The 23,742-nt window shown below is 35.6% G+C and overlaps 1 protein-coding gene across 13 annotated transcripts in view; it reads right to left on the bottom strand.

The window, feature by feature from the left end:
• Positions 1-23,742, bottom strand: part of DOCK9 (dedicator of cytokinesis 9) — a 126,887-nt gene that overhangs the window by 34,214 nt on the left and 68,931 nt on the right. For 11 of the 13 annotated variants that reach the window (XM_068677512.1, XM_068677567.1, XM_068677483.1 and 8 more), the window contains exons 20-34: positions 23,361-23,484; positions 22,868-22,989; positions 21,396-21,482; positions 20,698-20,787; positions 19,322-19,437; positions 19,115-19,184; positions 18,841-18,966; positions 18,641-18,712; positions 13,095-13,241; positions 12,336-12,419; positions 11,591-11,702; positions 6,599-6,777; positions 5,688-5,804; positions 4,343-4,463; positions 2,898-3,031 (exon numbers count right to left, since the gene is read on the bottom strand). In XM_068677512.1, the coding sequence (XP_068533613.1) occupies positions 2,898-3,031; positions 4,343-4,463; positions 5,688-5,804; positions 6,599-6,777; positions 11,591-11,702; positions 12,336-12,419; positions 13,095-13,241; positions 18,641-18,712; positions 18,841-18,966; positions 19,115-19,184; positions 19,322-19,437; positions 20,698-20,787; positions 21,396-21,482; positions 22,868-22,989; positions 23,361-23,484 (1,701 nt within the window). Of the gene's footprint in view, positions 1-2,055; positions 2,297-2,897; positions 3,032-4,342; positions 4,464-5,687; positions 5,805-6,598; positions 6,778-11,590; positions 11,703-12,335; positions 12,420-13,094; positions 13,242-18,640; positions 18,713-18,840; positions 18,967-19,114; positions 19,185-19,321; positions 19,438-20,697; positions 20,788-21,395; positions 21,483-22,867; positions 22,990-23,360; positions 23,485-23,742 lie in introns of those variants that run through there. The other 2 variants (XM_068677537.1, XM_068677532.1) reach the window with 2 other exon arrangements.

Consider the following 23,742-nt stretch of genomic DNA (forward strand, 5'->3'; position numbering starts at 1 on the left):
CTTCTCTGTACATTTTTCTTCCCCCAGAAAGATGAGTAAGAGGAAAAGTTACCTGACTGACTTTAAATCAAGTTAATTACAGATAGATACCACATTGTAGAAATCAGGCATGCCCTTTTTTTTTTTTTGGTTTACTTTAAAAATACATGCTACTGTACATACATGTATACGCCTCTTTGCTTTTGAAGAGATTATGTTGAACTGTAGGCAGAGCCTCCAATAAATTCCTTCTATTTAAAGACGGAAGAATCCCAGGGGATTTTTGTATGGGAATTACATGTATTCTGAAAGACCAACTACTGATAAGTAACTCGCCCTTGCCTCAAGAAAACTTCCAGCTTCAAAACCTAGTTAATCAGCAATATTCAACATTGAAAAAAATCTGTCCAAAAAGAAAAGGAGAATCATGACTTTCAAAATAGGTATCACAGAAAGAGCTACTAAAAAGAAAAAATAAAACTGTGAGAATATAGATATAGAGCTTTAGGCAATATCTTGTTTGTAGAAGAATCATTTCCACACAATCAAACGTTATAAAATCCTCAGTCTTAAGCTTTTACAGATATGCTATATAAACGTTTGCTTAAAGGTTATATTATGCCCTTTTTAGTGCCTAACCCTCACTTACAATATGAGGCCACTTATCCCAGTGGAAGATGAACCAGGCGTTTAGTCTGTTTTCCAGAAAGTTAACATTCTAGTATAATTGATCTGTGCAACAGTTTCTACAAAGAAGTTTAATCATCTTGGCCTCATTATCTTTTAAGGACACATATACCAGTTTAGGAGAAAATCATTTATATCAAAATTAGTAAAACAAAAATGAAAATAAAAAAAGTCTTAAGGGATAAAAGCACTTGGTTTCACAAACAAAGCAAGAACTGTTGATACTCCAAGGGTAGAACAACCCTTCCCACAGTACACGCATCAAATGACTACTAAACCCTTCAGCATATTCCAAAAAAGGACAGAATCACTGTCCTAGAACAGATCTGTGCAGTCTGTTATAATCTAGTCATTGAACGGATATGCAGTGGCATGTGAAACTATATTTAATATTGTAATTTAGGAGGAAATGGACACCTACACAAACCTGACTACTGCAAATTCTAAAGACCTCATAAACTGTTAATCTTTGAAGTATCTCTGGTAAATGAGGAAGTGCTACTATACAGCTCTATGGATATTGAAATAGAACAGGCAATCAAAAGGTAGAAGAGTGGAAACTGAATTTGAATTTCCAAGATTTTTTGATATTGTTCAGAGACAAAACTCCCCCTGAAACAGTTGAAAATGTACATGGACAAAACTAGGACTACAGCTACTCATTTATTTTTTTAAATAATCTCACTAGCGTATGAAATATGTACATGTTAAAATAAAAATAGCTATACTTTAGCAAAACATGTTTCCACAAGCATTGCTCTGCAGGCTGTTCTGAAACAAAATTAGAACAAAACCATGGCTCTTCAGTAATGATATCAAACAATCAGAAAAAAATGAAGATACGTGTAGTGAACAACTAGTCTACTAGAAAGAGTTTGAAAAGCAATAAATAATAAGCCAGCATTAAGTATTATTTAGGGAAAATATTAACAGCATGCAAAACATAAATCTTGTACTACCTAAATTGTCAGACCAGAGTATAATTTTCAAAGGATGGTGACTACTTTGAAAGCTCTTTTACTTAGTAAAAACACTACACATTAGCAATTAACAATAAGAAAACTAAGTAATAGATGACAGAATTGCCATTTAGCAACAGCATATGTCCAAGACATTTATTTACTTGGTCACTGTCAAAAAACTTTTTAGTCCTATTTGTATTAAGTATCATAAAACTCAAACTCTGCTGATATTTAAGCTGATTGAATATTTCTGGTATAATCAAATCATGTACATGAACTATAACAGGTTTGCCATTTAATAATATTTTATATAGTGGCTTTGCACATATTTGCCTTCAGATTCAACTGTTGCAAAGAAGTGGCAAAACTGTTGATCACACACTTCACTCAGAAGCTTAAATATACCAAGCACAAAAAAAAGAAATACTTCTTGTAACTGAAGAGGGAAAGCAGCATGCATAATTTTCTCTGGTAAAACTGGAATTGTCAGAAGTGAAAAATCCATAGTAACACGGTATTTCTTTGCAGGGTGAGAATTTTCTTCTTCTTCTCCATTAGGACGCATAGCATGAGCAGAGTGCCTTCTGAGAAGCTTCTCTCTCTGCCACACGAAGGCATGTCAGGGTCAAGGGGAAAAAGTTAACATGTTGTGACACGCACAACAAGATCTAAGAAAACGAAAGCGATCAGCATCATTACAAGCTCTAGAAAGACATGACTGAATAACTCATAGCTACTGCAGCCATTCCTACTTTGTAACAGGTTGAATATGCAGTGATTTAAAGAGTCAAACATAAGAGAAGTTACCTAGAGAATGCACAGTGATTGATTTTAAAAGATTCAATTCAAAATGCTATGCGTACTGTGAACAGACACAGTGAAGATCTCCACAAAGATCTCCACAAAAATCAATTAAGTTCTCCAAACCAGAATTGAGTTCTCTCAAGCAAAATTTAATACACTTCACCTACTGCATTTATTTAGAAAAAGGAAGTCACAACCACTTGCTTATGTTTCTAAATTGAAAAATCTGTTTACATTTTCTGCAAAACAGCTTAATAAATGCAATGCTAGAAAAGCTCATATAACACCTGTTCTGGAAAAAAAGAAAAAAAAATAAAACACTGCTCTGCAGTCATTCTAGAAAGCCCAATCCCAGTAGAGATTACCAAAGTTAACTTGAAATTTTTGCAATACACTTCTGTGGGTATTTTGTTGTTGTTGTTTTTATGTTTGGAGGTGTGTGCGCTCGTTTGTTTGTTTTTTTACCTTGTCAAGGGAATTGCTTTTGTCACTGTGTCTTTCAGGAAGACTGTTTCCTGAGTCTGTACTTATAAGAGAGCCTCTTGAGTCAGCATTCCTCACACAATTAATATTTGGAGTTGATGTGGTGTACGGGGAAGCTAAACAAAACAAAACGATATAAAAATCTCAGATGATACATATACTGAAAAAGTCATTCCATAGTCAGATTTCTAAACCCACCATATACGTATATATTTCTTAAGAATGCAAACAATTACATTTAGGACCTCAGGGAATGTCTTGAAGCTGCAACAGGGGAGATTCAGACTGGATATCAGGAAAAGGTTCTTCACTAAGAGGGTGGTCAAACACTGGAACAGGCTCCCCATGGAAGTGGTCACGGCATCGAGGCCGTCAGAGTTCAAGAAGCATTTGGACAATGCCCTCAGACACATGGTCTGATTTTCTGGGTGATCCTTTGGGGACCCAGGGTTGGTCTTGATGAACCTTGTGGGTCATTTCCAACTCAGATATTCTATGATTCTACATACTTTAAATGAAGATAAGCTTATTCTGTATTTTCAGCAGTGTATGTACATATCTACACACACTTGCAGATTTATGTAGAAATACATGCACACTCATGTAAAAAACATAGGTATCAATAGATATACACTTACATGAAAAAACAAGTTTATAGAACATTTCCTTATTTTTCAGCTGGCTTTTTTTTTTTTTTAATTGACTAGTAACTGATACAACTAATTACAGCAGATAACAACAAACTGAAAACCATGTTAAGAAAGAGAAGAGGATAGCCACAAGTGCAAGCAGCATTCCATTTAGAGTTGGGAAAATCACAGAATAGCTCAGACTGGGAGGCACCTTAAAGATTATCCAGTCCCACCCCCCTGCCATGGGCAGGGACACCTCCCACCACACCAGGTTGCCCAAAGCCCCATCCAGCCTGGCCTTGAACACCTCCAGAGATGGTGCACCCACAGCTTCTCTGGGCAGCCTGTGCCAGGGCCTCACCACCCTCACAGTGAAGAATTTCCTCCTTATATATAATCTAAACCTACCCTATTTCAGTTTAAAGCTATTTAAACTAAACAATCATTTTATCATTTACTAATCCATGGATTATGGTTCTCTTGCTGTGACTAATGCTATTCTTGTCTCCTATTTCTCTGCAGCAAGACAATAACTATCAACTTTGATGGGGGGAGGGAGGAAACAGCTCTCTGCAGGAAATAGGTTTATTTTCGAATAGAAAAACACAGCAAAACAAAAATCCCCAAAGAAAGATCTCATTTGCAGTCTGAATTCTGGATCTAACAGAAGAGCTGATTGCATTACAGTTCTGTACAAGTGACAACCAAATACAGAATCAAAAAGCAGCCAAATCTACACACAGAAAAATTACTTTTAGTAACAAAAGAAAAATATGTTTGTTTTTAAGCGCTTACCAATGCCAGAGATAACACCAAACAGATCTTTAGGAAGGTTGTTATCCAATGTGTTTACTGATTTTTGTGGTGTTACTAGTTGATTAGCAGTCGGCAAACTAAGCGCATCATCTTTTGCACTCTGCTTGGAAAAAAAAAGAAAAACGTGATTGTTTTCCAACATGGATTTAGTTAGAAATATGTATTTTACCTTCTAGTGCAGAATTTGCTATATATTTTTCTTATTTAATTTCTATTGGCTATGCTCAAAAGCATAGAATTAGATGTTCAGGCTTTTGAACAAGTCTGAGATAACCTCAAAATTAAAATACCTCAGCAAAAATTGAAAATATTCATATTCCATGCCATTTTAAACAATGTAATGCAGATATTGCCCAAACACCCAGACTACCTTTATTTCAAACTTCCAAACATTTCTGTTGTTAGAAGGGTACTGTGAGTTTCTTTCTTAATCATCAAATGGAACACAGAAAAATATGGAAAAAAATAGATTTGTTTAATCATTAAATCTTGATTAATTACTGTATGAGAGTATAATATATCAATATACTCCTTCATAAATACCCTTTGAATTCGTTCTCCTCTAATCCTCTTATATTACAGCTGTTCCAAAAGCATATTTCTTTAAGGCTAAAAACTCTAATTTCTAGAGAATGACCTAAATTTATTTCTGGTCTGTGTATGTCAGTATTGGACTGACATATGGAACTGGAAAACTGGAGTTACAAAAAAAACACCAACCACACCTCCATCTACCACCAACATCCAGTTTTTCTGCTGAACAGCACAGTAGCTAATGAATCCGTCATGACTTTATCAAACAACTAATTATCTGCGTTAGATGTCGGGGGAGTATTCTCTTACATGAGCATGAAGTATGTACAAGTGCCTCCAGTACCTCTACAAGAGTAGAGGCAAACTGTTTATACAGATTGTCAGGGAAACCGAGAAGAAGTGTAATTTCTGAGTAAGGAAAGATACCATGATTTAATTAGTCTTACCCTACAATAAGTTTATCAAAATAATAGATATGAAAGGAAGGCAATGAAATTGCAGAAACAACTGTTGTTTTTCTTTTGTTGTTGCTGTTTGGTGTTTGCTTTGTTTTCTGCTCTAACTGTAATGTAACCTTCTTTTTAGGTATAAACCTTAGCTGGACCAGAGAAACAGCAGCCAGAACCATGAAAGGTAACCAAGCTTTTAATATAGTATAAAACAACCCAACAAACTCACAGAATTCTGAAACTTAAAATCTGTATCAGAAACATGTGATGTTTTATATACTCGTTACCAATAAATTATGATAAAAAATAATTCAGAATACCAGCTAGAAATGGTCACTCACATTGCTTGAAGGATTAACAGGAAACGGAGACACATCTTTAACATTGATCCGTTGAACATTTTCTATAAGCAGTCCGAAGAGTGGCAAGTACATTGTGGCTATTCTTGCTTGATGGCTCTAAATTGAGTTGTAGAGTTCATTATCAAATTACAGATTTGATTTGTAATCAAAGATTATTTTTTAACACTATTCCTTAATTACAAAAAAAGAAGTATTTAACAAATGTTTGTTATGACAGAGACCAAATTCCTAAGTTCCTAAGTGCCAAAAGCCATGGTCACCACTACTTCATTATAACTCAAAGAAGGTCAACAAATTGTCTTTACTGTTTTAATATAATGTAGAAAAAAATCTAAATTAACGTGATTTCAGCTAGGACTAGCAAAGTAAATTAACTTTACATTAGCTTGATAAATTCATATTGAGATCTTAATATTTAATGGCTTCTTCACAGCACAGATGAATCCATGATTTAAAACAAGAAGTCCAGGAAAAACATCACTCAAAATTTACTGTTATGACTTGTAGCTTTCTTATACTCACTTTATTAATAATAGATGACAGAAGGACAGCTCCCTAATATTAACAGCTAATGTTTAATGAAAATAAGAGCTTTAAAAACAGTTTGTAAAGAATATAAGCACAATAGTTAAGTTACACTGTACCAAAAAATATAACAAACACATGTAAAATTATGCTAAAAAAGGTATATTGTACTCTCATTTGGTTAAAAAAAAAAAAAAAATCAGGTTTGCAGACTGAATTTGATACAATTGTCATAACTATTTTCATCACAGACACAACCTGAGTAGAAATAGCATGGCTGCAAAGTAATAAATTTTTGTGAAAGAATACTCCTACATGTGTGCACATACTATTATTTTGCACTATTAACATAGAAATACACTTACCCTGGAAGCATATCTATCATCAAAAGAATGCTTTATCATCAAATTCTTGAGCACACTAATAGCAATCTGCCGCACTTCTCGGAACTCCTGTAATGCATTTCCCACCTCCCTTAGAAGCAGTCCCACTAAGAAGTGATTCTTACAGAACTCATCCGTTAGTGAATAGTCCAGGTGAAGGTCTGGAGGTAAAGAAGGTCTACGTTAGAAATGGCATTATTTAAACTAATTTATCAATTCACATAAGGCTGAGCAAAAGTATTTCCAAGGTTATTGGCAGTCATACATATTCATATTCAAACATTCATAAATATAATCATAAGTATTCATATATGTATGAATGTATGTATGTCACATTAATGCATAATTATGCAATTATTAAACAGTAATGTGTATTCAATCAACAGAAGCTGGAAAAATATAAATATTTGAAAAAATATATTTTTAAATCACATATTTTAAAAATACTGTCCAATATTCAAAAGTCTTCCTAATAAAATTGACATGGATCAGTACCTTATAGCTTCATATTCAACTTTCAAATCTGTATTTATGCACTGAAACGGCATGTGGTGCATAAAGGTTATGCACATCCTATATTTCAGAAATTTAGTTGTATGGCAGAAAGAGGTTTTAGGTTTTGGTCTGTAGTTCAGTCCCAGGTTAGTAAACTTGAAGGATTGCAAGCAAAACATGGGTTTTACAAGTTTTAGATTTTTGTGCCGCAGTTTTAAGTTCCTTCTTCATTATCTTCCACATGTGTCTATTACAAACATAGACTATAAAGCCTGCTAACAACTGATCTTAGTTAATTCATCATTTCTAAGAAAATAATCCTCAAAATTTGCAATGGATAATAAGTGTAATGAAGAGACTGTATTTGCATCACACATGCCCAATTTAAACAATTTCGTCTCATTTTATCAGCACACAAAAGGACAAAGATATGTAAACAAAATAACTGAAATCCACATAAATTAGAAGTACATTGTAATAAAGTAATTTAATCAGATGTAGCAGAAAAAAAGTTACTATATATTTGAGAAACATTTACATATTCAGTGTTAATTGCACTAGAAATGGGATTAAAGAACATTTTAACATCTGTACTTTAACCATTACAATAAGATTTTATCTCACAAAATATTTCCTATCTCTTAGTAACTAAAAATCTATGCTAAGCCACATATAGAGATACATATATTATATAGACACACAGAAACACACATCTGACACAAAGTCAAACTGCTCCCTTTTAGGAGTATTTTATGTACTAAAAATAATCCACTTAATTTATGTAGTAGATACACAATAATTTAAGAGAAACTTTAGCTTTAAAATCTCACTTATTAGAATGTATATATTTTTAAAATATCAACAGAGAAGCTTTTTAAGAATTTCTCACATTCACTTTCATTGCTCAATAGAACAGTAAAAGACAGATACTAATCTGAAAGCACTTTCATTTTTTGAAGCCCTCCCACTACAGGAATGCATGAAATCATAAAGAAGCAGAGACAAAATGGCACAAACTTGTTCTCTTGTCAACTGAGATCTCCTACTTGTGACACCAAAACAGGGCCAGAAACATTTCCAATAAACGTCTTCTTTCCTGGCCAAACTCCTAGTTCACCAGCGAGCAGCATTTTACACTGTTCTTTTCTATGTAATCAGAAACACTATTTTTTCTATTTTTGCTATTTGGAAAGAGTCAAAGACAAGCACAAGCTCTATGCAGTTCTCTAGCTCTTACTCCCAAATCTTGTTCTATCCCCTTGACAAAAGCTTTAACTCGCTATACTCAAATTTACTAAGCCAATATCTCAGGAAAAAAAAAATCCAAAAAAAAATAAATTTTAGTCAGGTTTGCTTGTTATCTGTAAAAGCACTTTCCTCGTTTCTGCTTCAGGTTGTTTGTTATAGTTCAATGCTTGGAAAGCAATCAGTGAGATGGAAGCAAGAACACGGTACAAAGGAGGAATGGTCACCTACAAAGGGATAGTGCCAGGAAAGACATAACTTGTCTACAGCTGAAACTGGTACCGGACTGCGGTAGTGTGGGATCGCCCCTTGCCAGGCCACTCTGTGATCTCAAGATAAACTAATGTTATGTTCTTGGCATTGTTACAAGTGCAGTGAGTCGGGACAGTTAGGCACTCCCTAACTGTACCTGCAATTCCTGCTACCTGGATACCAGAACCACACGATCTGGTAGGTAATAGATTGTACGGTTGGTTGGCAACACAAGAATTACCCAACCTGAATTGTGGCCAGGATGGAAAAATACTGACTATAGCCAACCATCTAACAGTCCTATAAATACCAGCCCTAAGCAAAGAGCCCTTCTGAGCTCTCCAGAACCAGAGCGGGCTGTGACCTAGGATCTCCCCGTGGTGGGACACCTCTCAGGGCAAGACTCCTCGATGTTCAGTGATCGTCCGCTGCATACGCCAATGCAGAGGAGGGTGAGTAATTCACCAAAAGAGGAAAAGTTCTTGAGCACACAACTGAGTTTAGTTATCCCCAGTATCTTGTTCTACAGACATCCCTAATCCCTTACTGCATAGAAATCCTGAGTCTCTTGCTGTAGAGAAACTAATACTTTGCCTTAAGTCTTCTGTGTGAACCTTGCCATTTACAAATCTTTAACTAAGTCACTGTTTTGATTGCAGCAAATACTACTCAACTGTTGTGTTAAATAGGCTAATGATTAACTGATGATTAAGTACTACTAAAGAAAAAAAATCATAAAAAAATTATTTTGCGGTTTACCTCAAAGGAATTAATAATAAAACTTAAACTATTGATAGATCTGTGTAAAAATGTCATCCATGACATGCACATCAATGGCAACAAGAACAGTTTCTACCACTACAGTAGCACTAAATGGCTGAACAAAGAAAACACAGGACATTTGCTGAATGGAGATGGTGATTTAAAGAAAGTGGAGTTGCGTAAGACCGAGGTACCTTTGTTGCCTTCACTGCCATGGTTCCAAGGCCTTGTGAGTCTAGGGATTAGGTTCAAGAAAGGGAATTATCAGCAGTGGATGAGAATCATGTCAGGGATCTCCTAAGAGACCCATGCAAATCCATGGCACCAGATGAGATGCTGAGAGAGTTAGCTAGTATTGTTGGAAGGCCACTCCACTCCCTATCACCTTCGTTAAGCCATGGAGATCAGGGGGCTCCCATAATCAGAATCTTGCAATGACTGAAGAGAAGCAGATGTAACACACATCCAAAAAAAAAAAAAAAAAAAAAAGGAATTGCAGCACTCATATTGGTCCTTGGTAAATTCATAGAGTTGAGTCCTCTTAGAAACTATTTTTTGACCATCAAAGGAGAAGAGTATGACCAGGAACAGCCAGGATAGATTTATCCAGGGTAAACCATATATCCTGATTTAAGCTGGGATAGAGTTAATTTTATTCCTAGTAGCTGTTATGGTTCTGTGTTTTGGAGTTAGGATGAGAATAACGCTGATAAACACACTGATGTTTTAGGTGTTGCATGACAGTGCTTACACTTAAGTCAAGGACTTTTCAGCTTCTCAGAGTGCCCTGACAGTTCGGAAGCTGGAGGTGCACAAGGAGCTGGGAGGGGACACAGCCAGGACAGCTGGCCCAAACTGGCCAAAGAGGTATCCCATACCATATGACAACATGCTGAACATTAAGACGGGCTGACTGGCTGGGGTGGGGGTTTCCTGCTGCTCAGGGTCTGGCTAAGCATTGGTCCGTGGGTGGCAAGCAATAGCATAGTGCATCACTTGCTTTGTATATTCTTTTATTATCCTTCCCTTTTCTGTCCTATTAAACTGTATTTGCTCACAAGCTGTTGCACTTTTTTTTCTCCTTGATTCTCTCCCCCATCCCACTGGAGGTGAGGGGTGATTGAATAGCTGTGTGGTGCTCGGCTGCCTGCCAAACCGGACCTGACCAGTCAAAGTTTTTACATACTGTAAAAGGGGGTAAAGATTCTGTAGCCAGGCGGAGGAAAGAGACTCATCCATGAGTTGGTATACAGACAGAGCATGCTTGACTAACATGCTTTGTGGATGGAAAAAAACCTGAAGAGTACAGTTCATATGCTTGGGGGCAAGGCTGCATTTCAGAAGAATGTAGATGGGCTAAAGGAACTTGACTCAACTCAACAGGGACAAATGTAAAATTTTGCACCTAGGATGGATGAACTCCCTGTGATGATACAAGACATCGAACAACTGGCTTGGGAGCAGCTCTGCTGAAAGCAATGTCCTGGTGGACAGCAAGTTAAATAGGAATCAGCAGGGCATCCTGGCAATAATGAAAGCTAACAGCATACAGACCAACACGAACCAACAGCAGCATAATCAGTGTATCAAGGGAAGTGGTTATTCCCCTCTATTGATATTTATTAGACCTATCTGTAACGCCATGTGGAGTATTTGTGCCTTCTAGTATGAGAAAGATAAGTTAACTTGACTGAGCTCAGTGGAGTGCTGCCAAAGCAGATATAAGGGTGGAGAGCACATGCCTTCCCAGGACAAACTGAGGGAACCAAGCTCATTCAGTCTGCAGAACGGAAGGCCTGAGGCGACATGAGCAGGAAGGTAAACTACAGACCTACTGAAATCCCTTCACACCTGAATGATTCTATGAAAAAAATGTATCAGGCCTCACGCTGCACACCCGCCTAAAGGAATGTTGCAGCTTTTAATTCACTAGCTGTGGCAGTCTAACTCAAAAACAAAACAAAGAAACAAACATTCAGAGCAAGAAAGGAAGGCAAGAGTCAAAGACAATTTACCATATGTTTCAATAACTAGGTACTTTGCACAGATTACTCTGCTACCTAAACTACTCCTTTGAGTTTACAGAGATCAAAATTTGACATTTCCATTTAATAACATTGAGGTTTCTTACACATCACAACCTGAATTTACACAGCTTATTTGTTTAACAAGAAAAAGGTGACACCTGAGAAATACACCACAGACTTTAGAAGAATTTACCTTGGTATCTCTGAACTCTGCCTTTTCCAAATGGCATTGGTAGATTCAAAGGTATATAGTGTTCATGATTACAGACTACACGGAGAAATTCAAATTTGAATTCAAAAAGAGTCTGCAAAAGTAATTTTAAAGTTTAAATTAAACAACTGATGCAGCAATTTGAATAACATTAAAACCAGTTTTCTTACACACAAGGGTGATTTCTCTCAGTTTTGCAGTGTGAGGGATATAGTCCTGTCAATGTTCTGTATGTCAGCAAAAAAGACTTTCAACACAATTCATACTTGACAGCTGGATATAATTCTAATAATTTTGGACAATGGGAACAGTGATTTGGACATGCATCCATAAATAATAAGCTATAATACACTGTAAGAACAGTCTGAACTTGCAGAAGAAATTATTTGGATTACTGGTACAAGCTCTTTCCTCTACAGTAAATTTATAGAAACTTATCAGATATCAAAGATTCACCTAATGCTTTCAACTTTAACCTTTCATATTTATGCTCAAAATTTCTGCTTAGTGCTGCCCACCCCTCTTCATTTTCTCAATATACATGCTCTATGGTTGACAAGTTGCACCTGGAGATGTGAATCAAAATATGAAAAAGTGATTTCATGGAAAAAAAATTATCTAGGCACAGTGTACATGCTTGAGTGTAACTAGAAACAAGTCTGAAGGACTGTATCCACATGCATCAAGAAGCAAATCCTTAAAACTAATTTGTTTAAAAACAGAGTACCTTTGGATCTCCTGGTGCAAAGCAGCTGATGTAGTTATTGATTTGCTTGAAAACAAAACCTCTGTCCATAAAAGTAAAACACCTCTGGGGGAAAAACAAACAAAAAGATGGAATTGATTTAGTATTGCTTCAGTGCTCAGTACTTGTACTTCGCTAGTTTATTTTCCAAACACATTATTGATATTTCAGTCAGTTTGAACATAAACAGTAAAACAAGCAATTATTAATATACCTATACATATGCATACCAAATTTCCCCTTATAATCCAGAATGGAAACTGCATATAAAACAACTGTTTGAAGATAAGAAATGTATATTGACAAACAAAAATGACATGCTATTAGCAGCTTTATCTACCATTTCATTCCCCATCCTTTTTTCTCCATTATTGGCTGAAAACAGAAAGATACTAAAAGACTATCCATACCAAATTCATTAAAAATAAAATATTACTCAAAGCATGAAACCTTTGTGGGATTAAAAGATAACTAGATCATATTGAAGGGGAGGGGGAGACAAGAAAAAATAAAAATTTTGATAAAATGTAAATTCATTAAAAATCAAACCTCTGAAAATATGTATTTTTGATCACAAAAGACAAGTTGTATTTCAATGCATTTTAACTTGGACAGAGAATTATACTTTGAAAGCATTATGCACGTTCAGTTTTATATGGGTCAGCTTTAAAATTCTTTAAAATTCACGAAGAAACAGCATTACTGCAAAAGTAACCACAGAGCTGTCACTTGTGTACTTACTTTTATAAAGGCAGCAAGGCTGTGGTTGGCATTTTTTGAAGCCTCTGGATTGTCTCTGTACTTCTGAGTGATGTGTGGCATTAGCATATTAACAACCGTCTCAACCGCATGATGAAAGGAAGCGGAAAATCTCTGGTTTCGCAAGAGCTAGAAGCACAAATTCAGATACATATTTAATACGGTTTATAACACTAAAATATACGAAAACTTATTTTACATAAGATATAGATAACTCGCCATGGAAGGGAGACAAAGCATTAAGAGGTTTTCAAATTCTCATAGTAGTTTAAAATAGCATTTTATTTAAAGATTTTCCTGAGCCTTTTTTCAAGTCTCATCCATGCTTTTTTTCTTTCTTTCTCATCAGCCACTTCAAATCTCAGCTCTTCCTGGCTTCAAAATCCTACTCTCCACGTTTTAAGTTTCCACTCATCAGAAATATTTTCCTTTGCCGTTAAGTTCTTTGTCACTTAGTTTAACAGATTTCCTCTACATTCATGATTTACCTGTTTCTACTCACCATCTGTATTATTATCTTCATCAATTATTTCATACAGTAAGTTCTCTTCAACTTATTGCCGTTACAGAGTCTCTTTTACTTTTCTGTATCTTACAGTCTATAATAAATTGTCTTTTGTCTGTAGGGACTTAATGACTTGTGGGGTGATGCTAAAGAAGAAGCTAGCTTTGACAAAAACCATTTTAACTGTCATTGCTTTTCTTTCTGAAAACTGTAAGATCAAAATATCCAAGTGCTTTGAATACTTTGTCATTTGTATACCTTTTTGAACTAAATTGAATGCAACACTCCTAGTCAGAACAAGTCATTTTCAGGGCACTACAGAAATCAATGATTATACAAAATCTCATTTGAGCTGTGCTCCAAAGACTTTAGTTCTATCTTAAGAAAAATTAGGTTTCTAAATATTAAGGTCGGAAGAGATACCCATATAAATATCAACAGTATTTATTAATGACGTAAGGTATGTCAGTCAGTGCCCTAAAATATACTCAGTATTTTTCTTGACAGTAATTAAATATTTGTAAAATACCATAAAAATCATGCTATAGAAATAATTTTGCTGTACCTACAACTGTAGAATTTTATCAGAACTCCTAAGAAGAAAATATCTGAATGCACCTTTACTAGTTTACCCAACAAGACAGAAAAAAGCAAGCAAAATATTTGAGAGAAGTTCTGCTCTTTTTCTTTCATGTGACAGAAAAGATGACAATGAGGTTAGTTCTAAAAGTGAAAATGTTTTTTAACATCATGTATGAAGGAAAATCTGCAATAGAAGTTCAGTTCAGTAGTTTTCTTTAGCCATAAAATTTATATCATAGTATTGCAGGAGACGAACAAGCAAGAATGGCAGTACACAGCAAAGAACTCGAATCTAAAAGCGCGTATTAGCAGAACTTATTTCCATTGTACAATTTGAACAGCTCATATTTGAGGGTTGCTTTTAAAGATGCTATTAAAAACAAATAAAATGTTAACCTGAAATGAATAAGGTTCCTATATAAGAAGTATACCTAACATACAGAAGTAAAACGATCTGAACCTAAATGAAGTGTTAGAATAAACTGGTACAGGGAAGAGTGGGACAAACAGAAACTAGAAGGGTATTTTCCAGTATCAAGTTTAGTTTGTTTGTTTTTATTTAAGTATGATTGCTACACACTTCTATAACAATTCCTGTAAGTTCTCATAAGAAATGTGACAACATTTTGGTAGTTTCAATGTTTCACAAAAAAAATCTCTTCAGGACCTGTTACCATCTTAGAAAGATTTAGGGCTATAAAACCTACTAAATCAATGAAAAACGTCACTACGCTTCCTTATCTTCTGAAATAGGATGGGAATCTTAAAGAAGTTAGAAGTGCCATCAGTATTTAGGTAACATTTTTGTGGTCTGTCTACTTTTTTCTGGCAACTTGAAATCATAAATGAAATGAAACTAGCAGTGAGCACCTTCTTTGAAAAGTCAGAGTTTTTTCATTAACAGTATTTGCTCTGTTTTATTTAAAAATCACACTGATACAAAGTAATCAAATCTTTCTCAGTTATCTACAGCTGACACTCTTTCTTTACCAACTTTGTTTTCCTGTCAAATGAAAATCTTGTTAAAATTGAGTGTCTTCCTCGGATGCATGTGCTCTGCATATTTAATTTGTTAGATTTGTTATTGGGGTTACATGGGTCAGTAAGGGTTCACTAGCTTCGAGATAATGAGTCAGTATAATTATTTCCTTCCTCCACAACGATAACAACAATTTAAAAAAAAAAAAAAAAACATTTTTAGTAATGTGAATGCTCATCAGTGGCAGTATACCATACTTTACAGGAGATGCAGGTTAAGGGAGAAAAAACTAAGATCATGTACAATGGCTGAGTCATTCTGAAAAGTGAATTTCATTTTTGTTTGTTTGTTTTACACAGTCTCCTGCTTTTAAAAAGATTATATTCTACTGTGCTTATTTTACCCACCATCTGATCCCAATTTAAAAATGTAATCACTAGGGTAAGAAAGTTATAATTAAATTAAGGAAATGGATTTGCATGATAGCAAGTCAGCGGTTTATTTGAAGTTGTTTTATTATTTATTTATTTTTTTAATATAAATACTTTTTCCATACTTGTGCAAAGTTTTGTAGGTTTGTTAAGTCAGGAAAAATTAGATAAAAACTCTCTTCAGCCAAGCCAAAACAACATTATTTTGCAGAACATCACCTAACCAAATCCAGCAAACATCCTCAAGCCATACAAGTATCACACACACCATGTTTTAAGAAACTTGCCCAGCTATACCACATTATGCAATTTAAGAAGATGCAATTTTTTAAAAAAGTTAAAAACTGTAAAATAAAAAGCACTGCTAGAACTGTCAGGTAAGTACTGAAACAACAAAATATCCTTTTTTTTCCTTCCAATATCATTTTTAAATGACACGATTTTAATTCAGTTCCAGAAATCTCTGGAAAATTTCAACTTTAAATAAAAATCTATGTTTTCTGCTTTATCAGATTATATGTTCATTTCCACTTAATAAATTAACTAATGCAATTAATTTAATTATAATAGACAAAACCACAAAATACAGTGTGGTAAAACAAGAAATACTCCATTCACGGAGTGAACAAAGGCACAAACTCCTTCCTCAAGGAGTATCAAATCAATAAAGGAAATTTACATTTATAGATCCTCCTGTCTTTTCCTAAACTATTTGAACAGGTACCACTGAAACTGCAAAATATCAGTGAAGAACAGAAAAAAGTCCGTATGATAATGTTTGAAGAATGGCATGCTAGCAAGGTCCATTGGTCTGCCATCCCTGCTGATGTAGCGGATGGAGAGCCATGCAGCACCACAGGCACAAGGGACATTGACGGATTAGAAATCACGGAAGTGCACAGGAATGATCATACAGGAATTAGGGCTTCTCCCCCCAAAAAGGGGGTAGGATCACTAGCCCAACTGAAGTGTATCTACACCAATGCATGCAGTATGGGCAACAAACAGGAGGCACTGGAAGCCATTCTACAGCAGGAGGGTTATGACAGCCGCTATCATCAAAACAACCTCGTAAAACATAAAATTTAAAATATAGACGTTGTCTATAAAACAACGTCTTATAGACCACCTAACTAGGCCAAAGAGGCAGATGAAATATCCTGCAAACAGCTGGAGAAGTCTCACAATCACTAGCCCTCATTCTTTTGTTCATCTATCTGCTGGAAATTCAACAGAGTGGAGAGGTAACAGCCTAGGAGGTTTCTAGAGTGTAAGATAACTTCCTGACACAGCTGGTGAGTGAGTCAACTAGGGACAGTGCTCTGATGGACCACTTGCTTGGAAATAGAGGAAGACTTGTGGGTGATGCAAAGGTTGTAGTCTGTCTGCCGCACAGCAATCACAAATTAATCGTGTGATTCTTGGATAAGGAGTGGAGTTAGCAGAGCTGCCACCCTGGACTTCTAGAGGGCAGACTTAGGCCTGTTGAGGAGACTGGTTGGCGGAGTCTCTTGAGAGGCAGTCCTGAAGGGCAAAGGTGTTCAGGAAGACTGGACACTCTTCAAGAAGGAAATTTTAAAGGTGCAGGAGCAGGCCATCCCCGCATGCCAAAAGATGGCTGTGGTCTACATAGACTTCAGTAAGGCTTTTGACACCATTTCCCACAGCATTCTCCTGAAGAAGGCGGCTGCTTAAGGCCTGAATGGGTACATGCTTCATTGGGTTAAAAACTGGCTGGGTGGCTGGGCCCAAAGAGTTGTACTGAATGGAGTTAAATCCAGGCTGGTTACTAGTAGTGTCTCCCAGGGATCAGTTTTCTTTAATATCTTTATCTAGATGAGTAGATCAAGAGCGCCCTCAGTAAGTTTGCAGACAACACCAACTTAGGCACAAGCATTAATCTGCTTGAGGGTAAGAGGACTCTGCACAGGGATCTGGATAGGCTGGATCAATGGGCCAAGGCCAACTGCATGAGGTTAAACAAGACTAAGTGCCAGGTTCTGGGCTTGGGGCACAACAACCCCAGGCAATGCTGGAGGCTGAAGGAAGAGTAGCAGGAAAGCTGTTTGGCAGAAAAGGGACCTTGGGGTATTGGATGATAGCAGGTGGAATATGAGCCAGCAGCGTGCTCCAGTGGCCAAGGCGGCAAACAGCACCCTGGCTTGTATCAGAAATACTGCAGCCTGCAGGACCAGGGAGGTGATCGTCCCCCTGTACTCTGCTCTGGTGAGGCCGCACCTCGAGTGCCGTGTTCAGTTTTGGGCCCCTCAGTACAAGAAAGACATCGAGGCCCTGGAGCATGTCGTCCAAAGAAAGGCAATGAAGCTTGTGAAGAAAAGTCTGACAAGGAGTGGCAGAGGGAACTGGGGTTATTTAGCCCAGAGAAAAGGAGGCTCAGGGGAGACTTTATCATGCTCTACAATTGCCTTAAAGGAGGCTGTGAAGAGGTAGGTGCTTGGGAGAAGAGCCCAGTTGCAAGTGGTAAGACAAGGGGAAACAGCCTCAAGTTGTGTCAGGGGAAGTTTCAATTGGATATTAGGGAAAATTTAATTACTGAAAGGGTCGTGCAGCACTGGAATAGGCTGCCCAGAGAAGTGGTTGAGTCACCATTCCTGGAGGATTTCAAGAAAGATGTAGATCTAGAACATACTAGCATGGCTTAGTGGTGGGCTTTAGTACTAGGTTTAGTAAAGGTTTGACTAGATGATCTCAAAAGGTCTTTTCCAACCGGAATGATTCTATGATAAATATTAAGAAATCTTACTGAAAGGTCTAATTATTTACACAGGCTTCTCTACTATATGGATTTTAAGTGGTTTCTATCCTTTTAGGATAATGTTAAACCAAGCTCTGTAGATCTTCCTAATACCTCAATTCTAGTATCTCAATTGCTTTCTCCTGCTTTGCTCTTTCCCTCCTTTCCTTACAAAAGAAACTGTTAAAAGGGTTTTTTAATAATATTATATGATCGGAGAAAGAAGAGACTGCACAAATTGCTATTAGAATAACTTTTTTCCACAAATTGACATACCTTCACTTTAGAGTTTTCTATCAAATACTGAGCCATTGATTTTATCAGAACTTCAAAGAAGAACCAGGAATACTGCAGAGAAAATAAAATATTCTGTGAAATCACTGTAGGCATTGAGTAATAATTTCAATACAATTAATTCCTATACTTAAATTATGACCAGATAAGACCATACAGTAAAAGCATAGTTCAATATATACCTTAAGTAGCTTGTTGCTTGTAAGAAAGTCAGCAGATGGCTTTAGAATTGTTGTCATGGACTTTGTCAATTCTTCATGTACTGTCTTATATTCAGAAGCAACGTAGGGTTCAGCTTTATAAGCATACTTAGGGAGGAAACACAGAACATGATAGGAAACCATGACATAATAAGAAACAGTTGAAATCAATCTGATACAACTCTATATAATCTTTTTTTTTTTTTAAAGAGTTCATTTACTTTTAAATAGAGTTATTGTATTTAATTGTGCCTACCTTGACGTAAGATCTCAAGTAGCTATCCAAGCCTTCTTCATGACACTGTGCAACAATATGGATGATAACCCTAGACAGAAGTCAGAAACCAAAACTAAGCAAGTCTACAAAGAAAGCTATGATTGCAACTGCAAGTGTTATTCAGTTACACATTTATGTCATAACCCAGCCATCATTTAAACTCTGTGAAGAACTTGAAATCTTTACCTTGTCACATTGACTGCAACTTCCTCTTGGGTTGCCCTAGTGAGAACTCTAAACAACTGATTGAGAACAGTTGGCAGGAAGGCTATCATCACATGGCCTTCCATAGCATGAAGGCTCTGAAAGAAAGCAGTAATGTTGTCACTCCCTTGAAATAAGGGCACTGAAATCACAAGTTCTAAAACTGCAAAAATTTCTGCAAGTATTTTTCCAAAAATATAGGCTGCTTGCGTTATTTGGTGTTAAGTACCCGAAATACAACTGCACAGAAGGCAACTGAGAAGAGTTTCCAACATAAATGTTTGCACACATTAGGTTGCACACAGACAGCAAGATGTCCATATGCAGGAGAAGTAAAGACTATTTGGGCTTCCGGGAGGCCTAGCTAAACAGGAGTTTGGCCTACTGAAACTGAGAATAGCAGTAACTCGTTATGTGCCACAGAAGACAGTATTTGTCTTCTGTTACCTTGAAGCGAGATAAAGTCAACATGATATGTAATCTAGTGGTGTTGAACATGCTCATACTGTGCAGTTAGAGTCTTCTGGTATTTGACGACAAACAAGAGTTTTAAACAAACTGTGATTACATTATTCTGACCCAGGGATTTTGGCAAGACATATTCTTGTCACTGACCCTAAAGATTTTGCTAACATGGAATTAATATAAATCTAAGTAAAGTAAGGAATAAGCTATACAAATATATTTCAGAAGTCTTAGGGCAGGGAAGATAAATCAGATAAATCACATTTTTGACATAACCAAAATCACAAAGCAAATTCAGTTCAGAAGTGTGCCACATTCAATAGTTAAATCCTTACATAAATGTCATGGACGGACAGTCCAGTTTTATGTACTGATAATGAAAACGCAAATACAATAATGAATTTTGTTGTGCCTAAGAAAATCTGGAGTTACTTATGATACCTTAATGGATTTTAAGATGACTGAATTTGGGGTTCCACATTAAAAACATGGCCTACTTGGTTAATATAAAATTGCTATGGAAACCATGCACTCTATTGATCTAGTCCTGAAAGACAACTGTAGACATGACACTGATGACCATCTGAGCAAAATTTTAGAAAATAGGTCATCAATTCCTCATCATTCCCATGTGCAGTTTGATTCGATTAATTTGACACAACAGGCCATTGGTGTTCTGAAATTATAAGCCATAATGCTAACTAATACTAACTCATTATTCCCTTAAGGTTTCATCTTACATTGTAATTTTAAGTTTATCTAGGGCAAGAAACATCTTCTTGTTCTTTTTATATTGTATATTACGTAAATGAGACCTAGACAATGTCTGAAGCTCCTAGGTTTCACAAAGATATAAAAAATATTATAATTTGTTATTCACTGACATTTTATACCTTGAGATATTTTACTAGATCAGTTCCTATTGCACGAGCTCCAGATTCCGTTTTCTGACAGTACTGAAAAAAATTATGCAAATGCTGGTCCTGTCAAAGACAAAAAAAAAATTAAACGTTATCTAACATGACTATCTAAAACATAACACATTACAATGTTAATACATAAAATCCATATATGTCTATATAAATTATTTTTGAAAGTTGAATATGTGTGCTACTCTGAAGGCTAATTTTGTCTCCATGTAACACTTTTTTTTTTTTAAACCCACATAAGAAATTTCCAGTACTTTTGAACACCCATTATGCAAAACTTCATCTATATTTGCTTCAAACCAATTGACATGTGGAAAATAGAATAATTCACGTTATCATACTATGTATTGTATGAGCAGCTATAACAGGACTCCCTGCTTTGCAGACATGCCACTACAATCTGTTATCTAAATGGAAGTTTCAGAATGGAATGGATGAAAATGTTAGACAAAAGTCTCACATTTTCAATAGCTTCACTCTAACATCTGCTGCTTTTCACATCTGATGTGAAAGACAGAAACCATGCAGAACATCCGAGAGACAAAAAACAGTAAGATAGTAGCATATTGAGTATTAGAAGCTTCCCCAGATATTGTATATACATATCAGAAACATACATTATTCCTAAAACTTAACCTAATTGCATTTGTTTTGTAACTCACCTGAGTATACACAGTTGACACCAGATGAGTGGATATTTTTAACAGCTGTTTGCCTCCATCTACCCATTTAATTTCAGGACCAGAATGCTGAACGCACACATGCAGAGGAAAAGTAAAATAATGTAGCAATATACTAGAATAAGACAGTGCTTTCTTTATAGTACCACAAACAACACTTTTTTTCTAAACAGAAGAAGAAATGTGTACAATGAATAAAGTCATAAAATAAAAAAGGAAAATTATGCAGGGAATATTACCTAAAGCATTTATGACATTTATTTTTAAAGTCCCACTGTAGTTTCCTTACTTACTAACAAAATGACTTTTCTTTGAAGTCATAGATTTCTTATTTCCCCTAAAATTGTGCAAAGAAATGTTTGGCTACAGAGAAACATGTACTACTTTTCTGAAAAAAAAAAAAAAAAAAAAAAAACAAACTGAAGAATTTCTGTAGGTACTGACACACTGTAAATCTTAACACGGGTCACTGATAGATATTAGCCAGTACTTCCTTCCCATTCTCAGTTCTTTGCAAATAGGATGGGAAGGCTCAGCTTTCTACCCTGACAATCAGTTATGGAGAGACTTTATCATTAGATCTACAACTAGTCATCTTGGTCCTAATCTCCTACCCATGGAGGTGAGCAGAGATGGACAGCAGAGGCATAAAAAAAATATACCTACAATATGAAAAGATGAAAGATGTAAAGATGTCAATGGCTGGAAAGCTTACAGTAGAGTTTAAAAAAGAAAAAGTGGTGGAATAGGAGGAGACCAACACCTCTTGCTGTTGATTTTAGGCCTCTTCCTCCAAAATGAGTCAATTTTCTTTCTGCATTTCATTCCTTTAGTCAAATCCCCTGCCACATTTCACATTTTGTATCCTCCTTGGTATTGTTTTTATTACTATTAATTTTGCAAGCTTTCTGCTTTGAAAAATACAACCATAAATTTTACTAGTGAAGTATAAAGATCACAAAAATCAAGATGTGAGAATACGACTTTTTCAGGAATAAAGGACTTACTGAAAGGAGACAGCATGAAATGCTAAAAAAAATTTAGTAAAGGACTTCAGATTATTTGCATATCTTCATAAACTGAAAATACTTTAACACTTAAAAATTACTAACTTCAATTATTGCTACAAAATGAAACAAACATTTTCTAAATATATCAGCTAAATAGTAACAGAAACACATAATTAACAGTTTACAGGAAAAACTACATTAGGGTAGGTTCATTCATATTCTTTTGTAGGTCAGAATTTAGCCATGAACTTTGCCTCCAGCTTGTGTTGGAGTTAATTTCTTTCTTTTAAGTCAGATGCGTAACTTTTGCAAAGCACTCCATTTCACATATAAAAACAATTTTCAATAGAAAGTGACTTGATCTTATCAGACTGGGAAATTACAATTAATTCTTCTCTGAATATCTTTTTTTTTGAAAGATTAGAACAATTTTATATACCATACCTTTCCAACCCCCACTTCTTGATAACTAAGATAGCCTGGTGGAAGATTTGCTGACACTGGAATGTGTTGCTCATTTGTCACCACTCTTCCATCTTTTATTAGTGGAAGCCAAGAATAGCCAACTATGAAACATGAAAGGAAAGTAAAGTAATTTCAAATATGTCATGAATCTTTATATAAATGCTTACAAAAGTCTTCCAGTCTTCCAATATATAATTCATAAACGAGAAAATGTTAATGTAAGGGTCAAATGATTCAAACTCACACACTTAGAAAGAATTGAAAAGGCAAGTAAATTCTTACGAGTTTGAAAATACATACATGTTGTAGGCATCCTAAAACATTTAAAACAAGAAATACTTAATGAAATCTGTCTGTCACTATAATATAAAGCATCGTATGGATCAAGGCAACAAAATCATAGTTTATCAGCTAAACATACTTCATAAGATCTCCCAGGTAGTTACTGAAAGCAAACCACTAGCAGACACACCTTGTGTTTCAACAACATCTTTCTTCTTTGTACTCCCTTTGCTTGAATTGTCACAGCTGACATGGTAGAAGGTGAATAACAAATGGTGCTTTTCATGTAACTGAGTGGGCAATTCTATTTTAATCTGAAAAGCAAAGAAACACAACCATTGTAGAAGACTTCAGCTAGAACAGTGACATGCCATACTGGTTGAACAGTTTGACTTAAAAGCAGTTCGAGTTTGTTATTTGAAGCAAGATTGAAGAATTACACTTACAAAACTTTCAAAAAATATTTAATTACAGTGAAAAGGAGGGTCTGATTTAACTGACACCGTTAGCAAGACCTTCACAATCCTAAATTTTTGCTAGTTGTTTTGAAGTGTATTTAATACTTAACACAG

The sequence above is a fragment of the Anas acuta genome, chromosome 1 (genome assembly GCF_963932015.1).
Source record: "Anas acuta chromosome 1, bAnaAcu1.1, whole genome shotgun sequence".
NCBI lineage: Eukaryota > Metazoa > Chordata > Aves > Anseriformes > Anatidae > Anas > Anas acuta.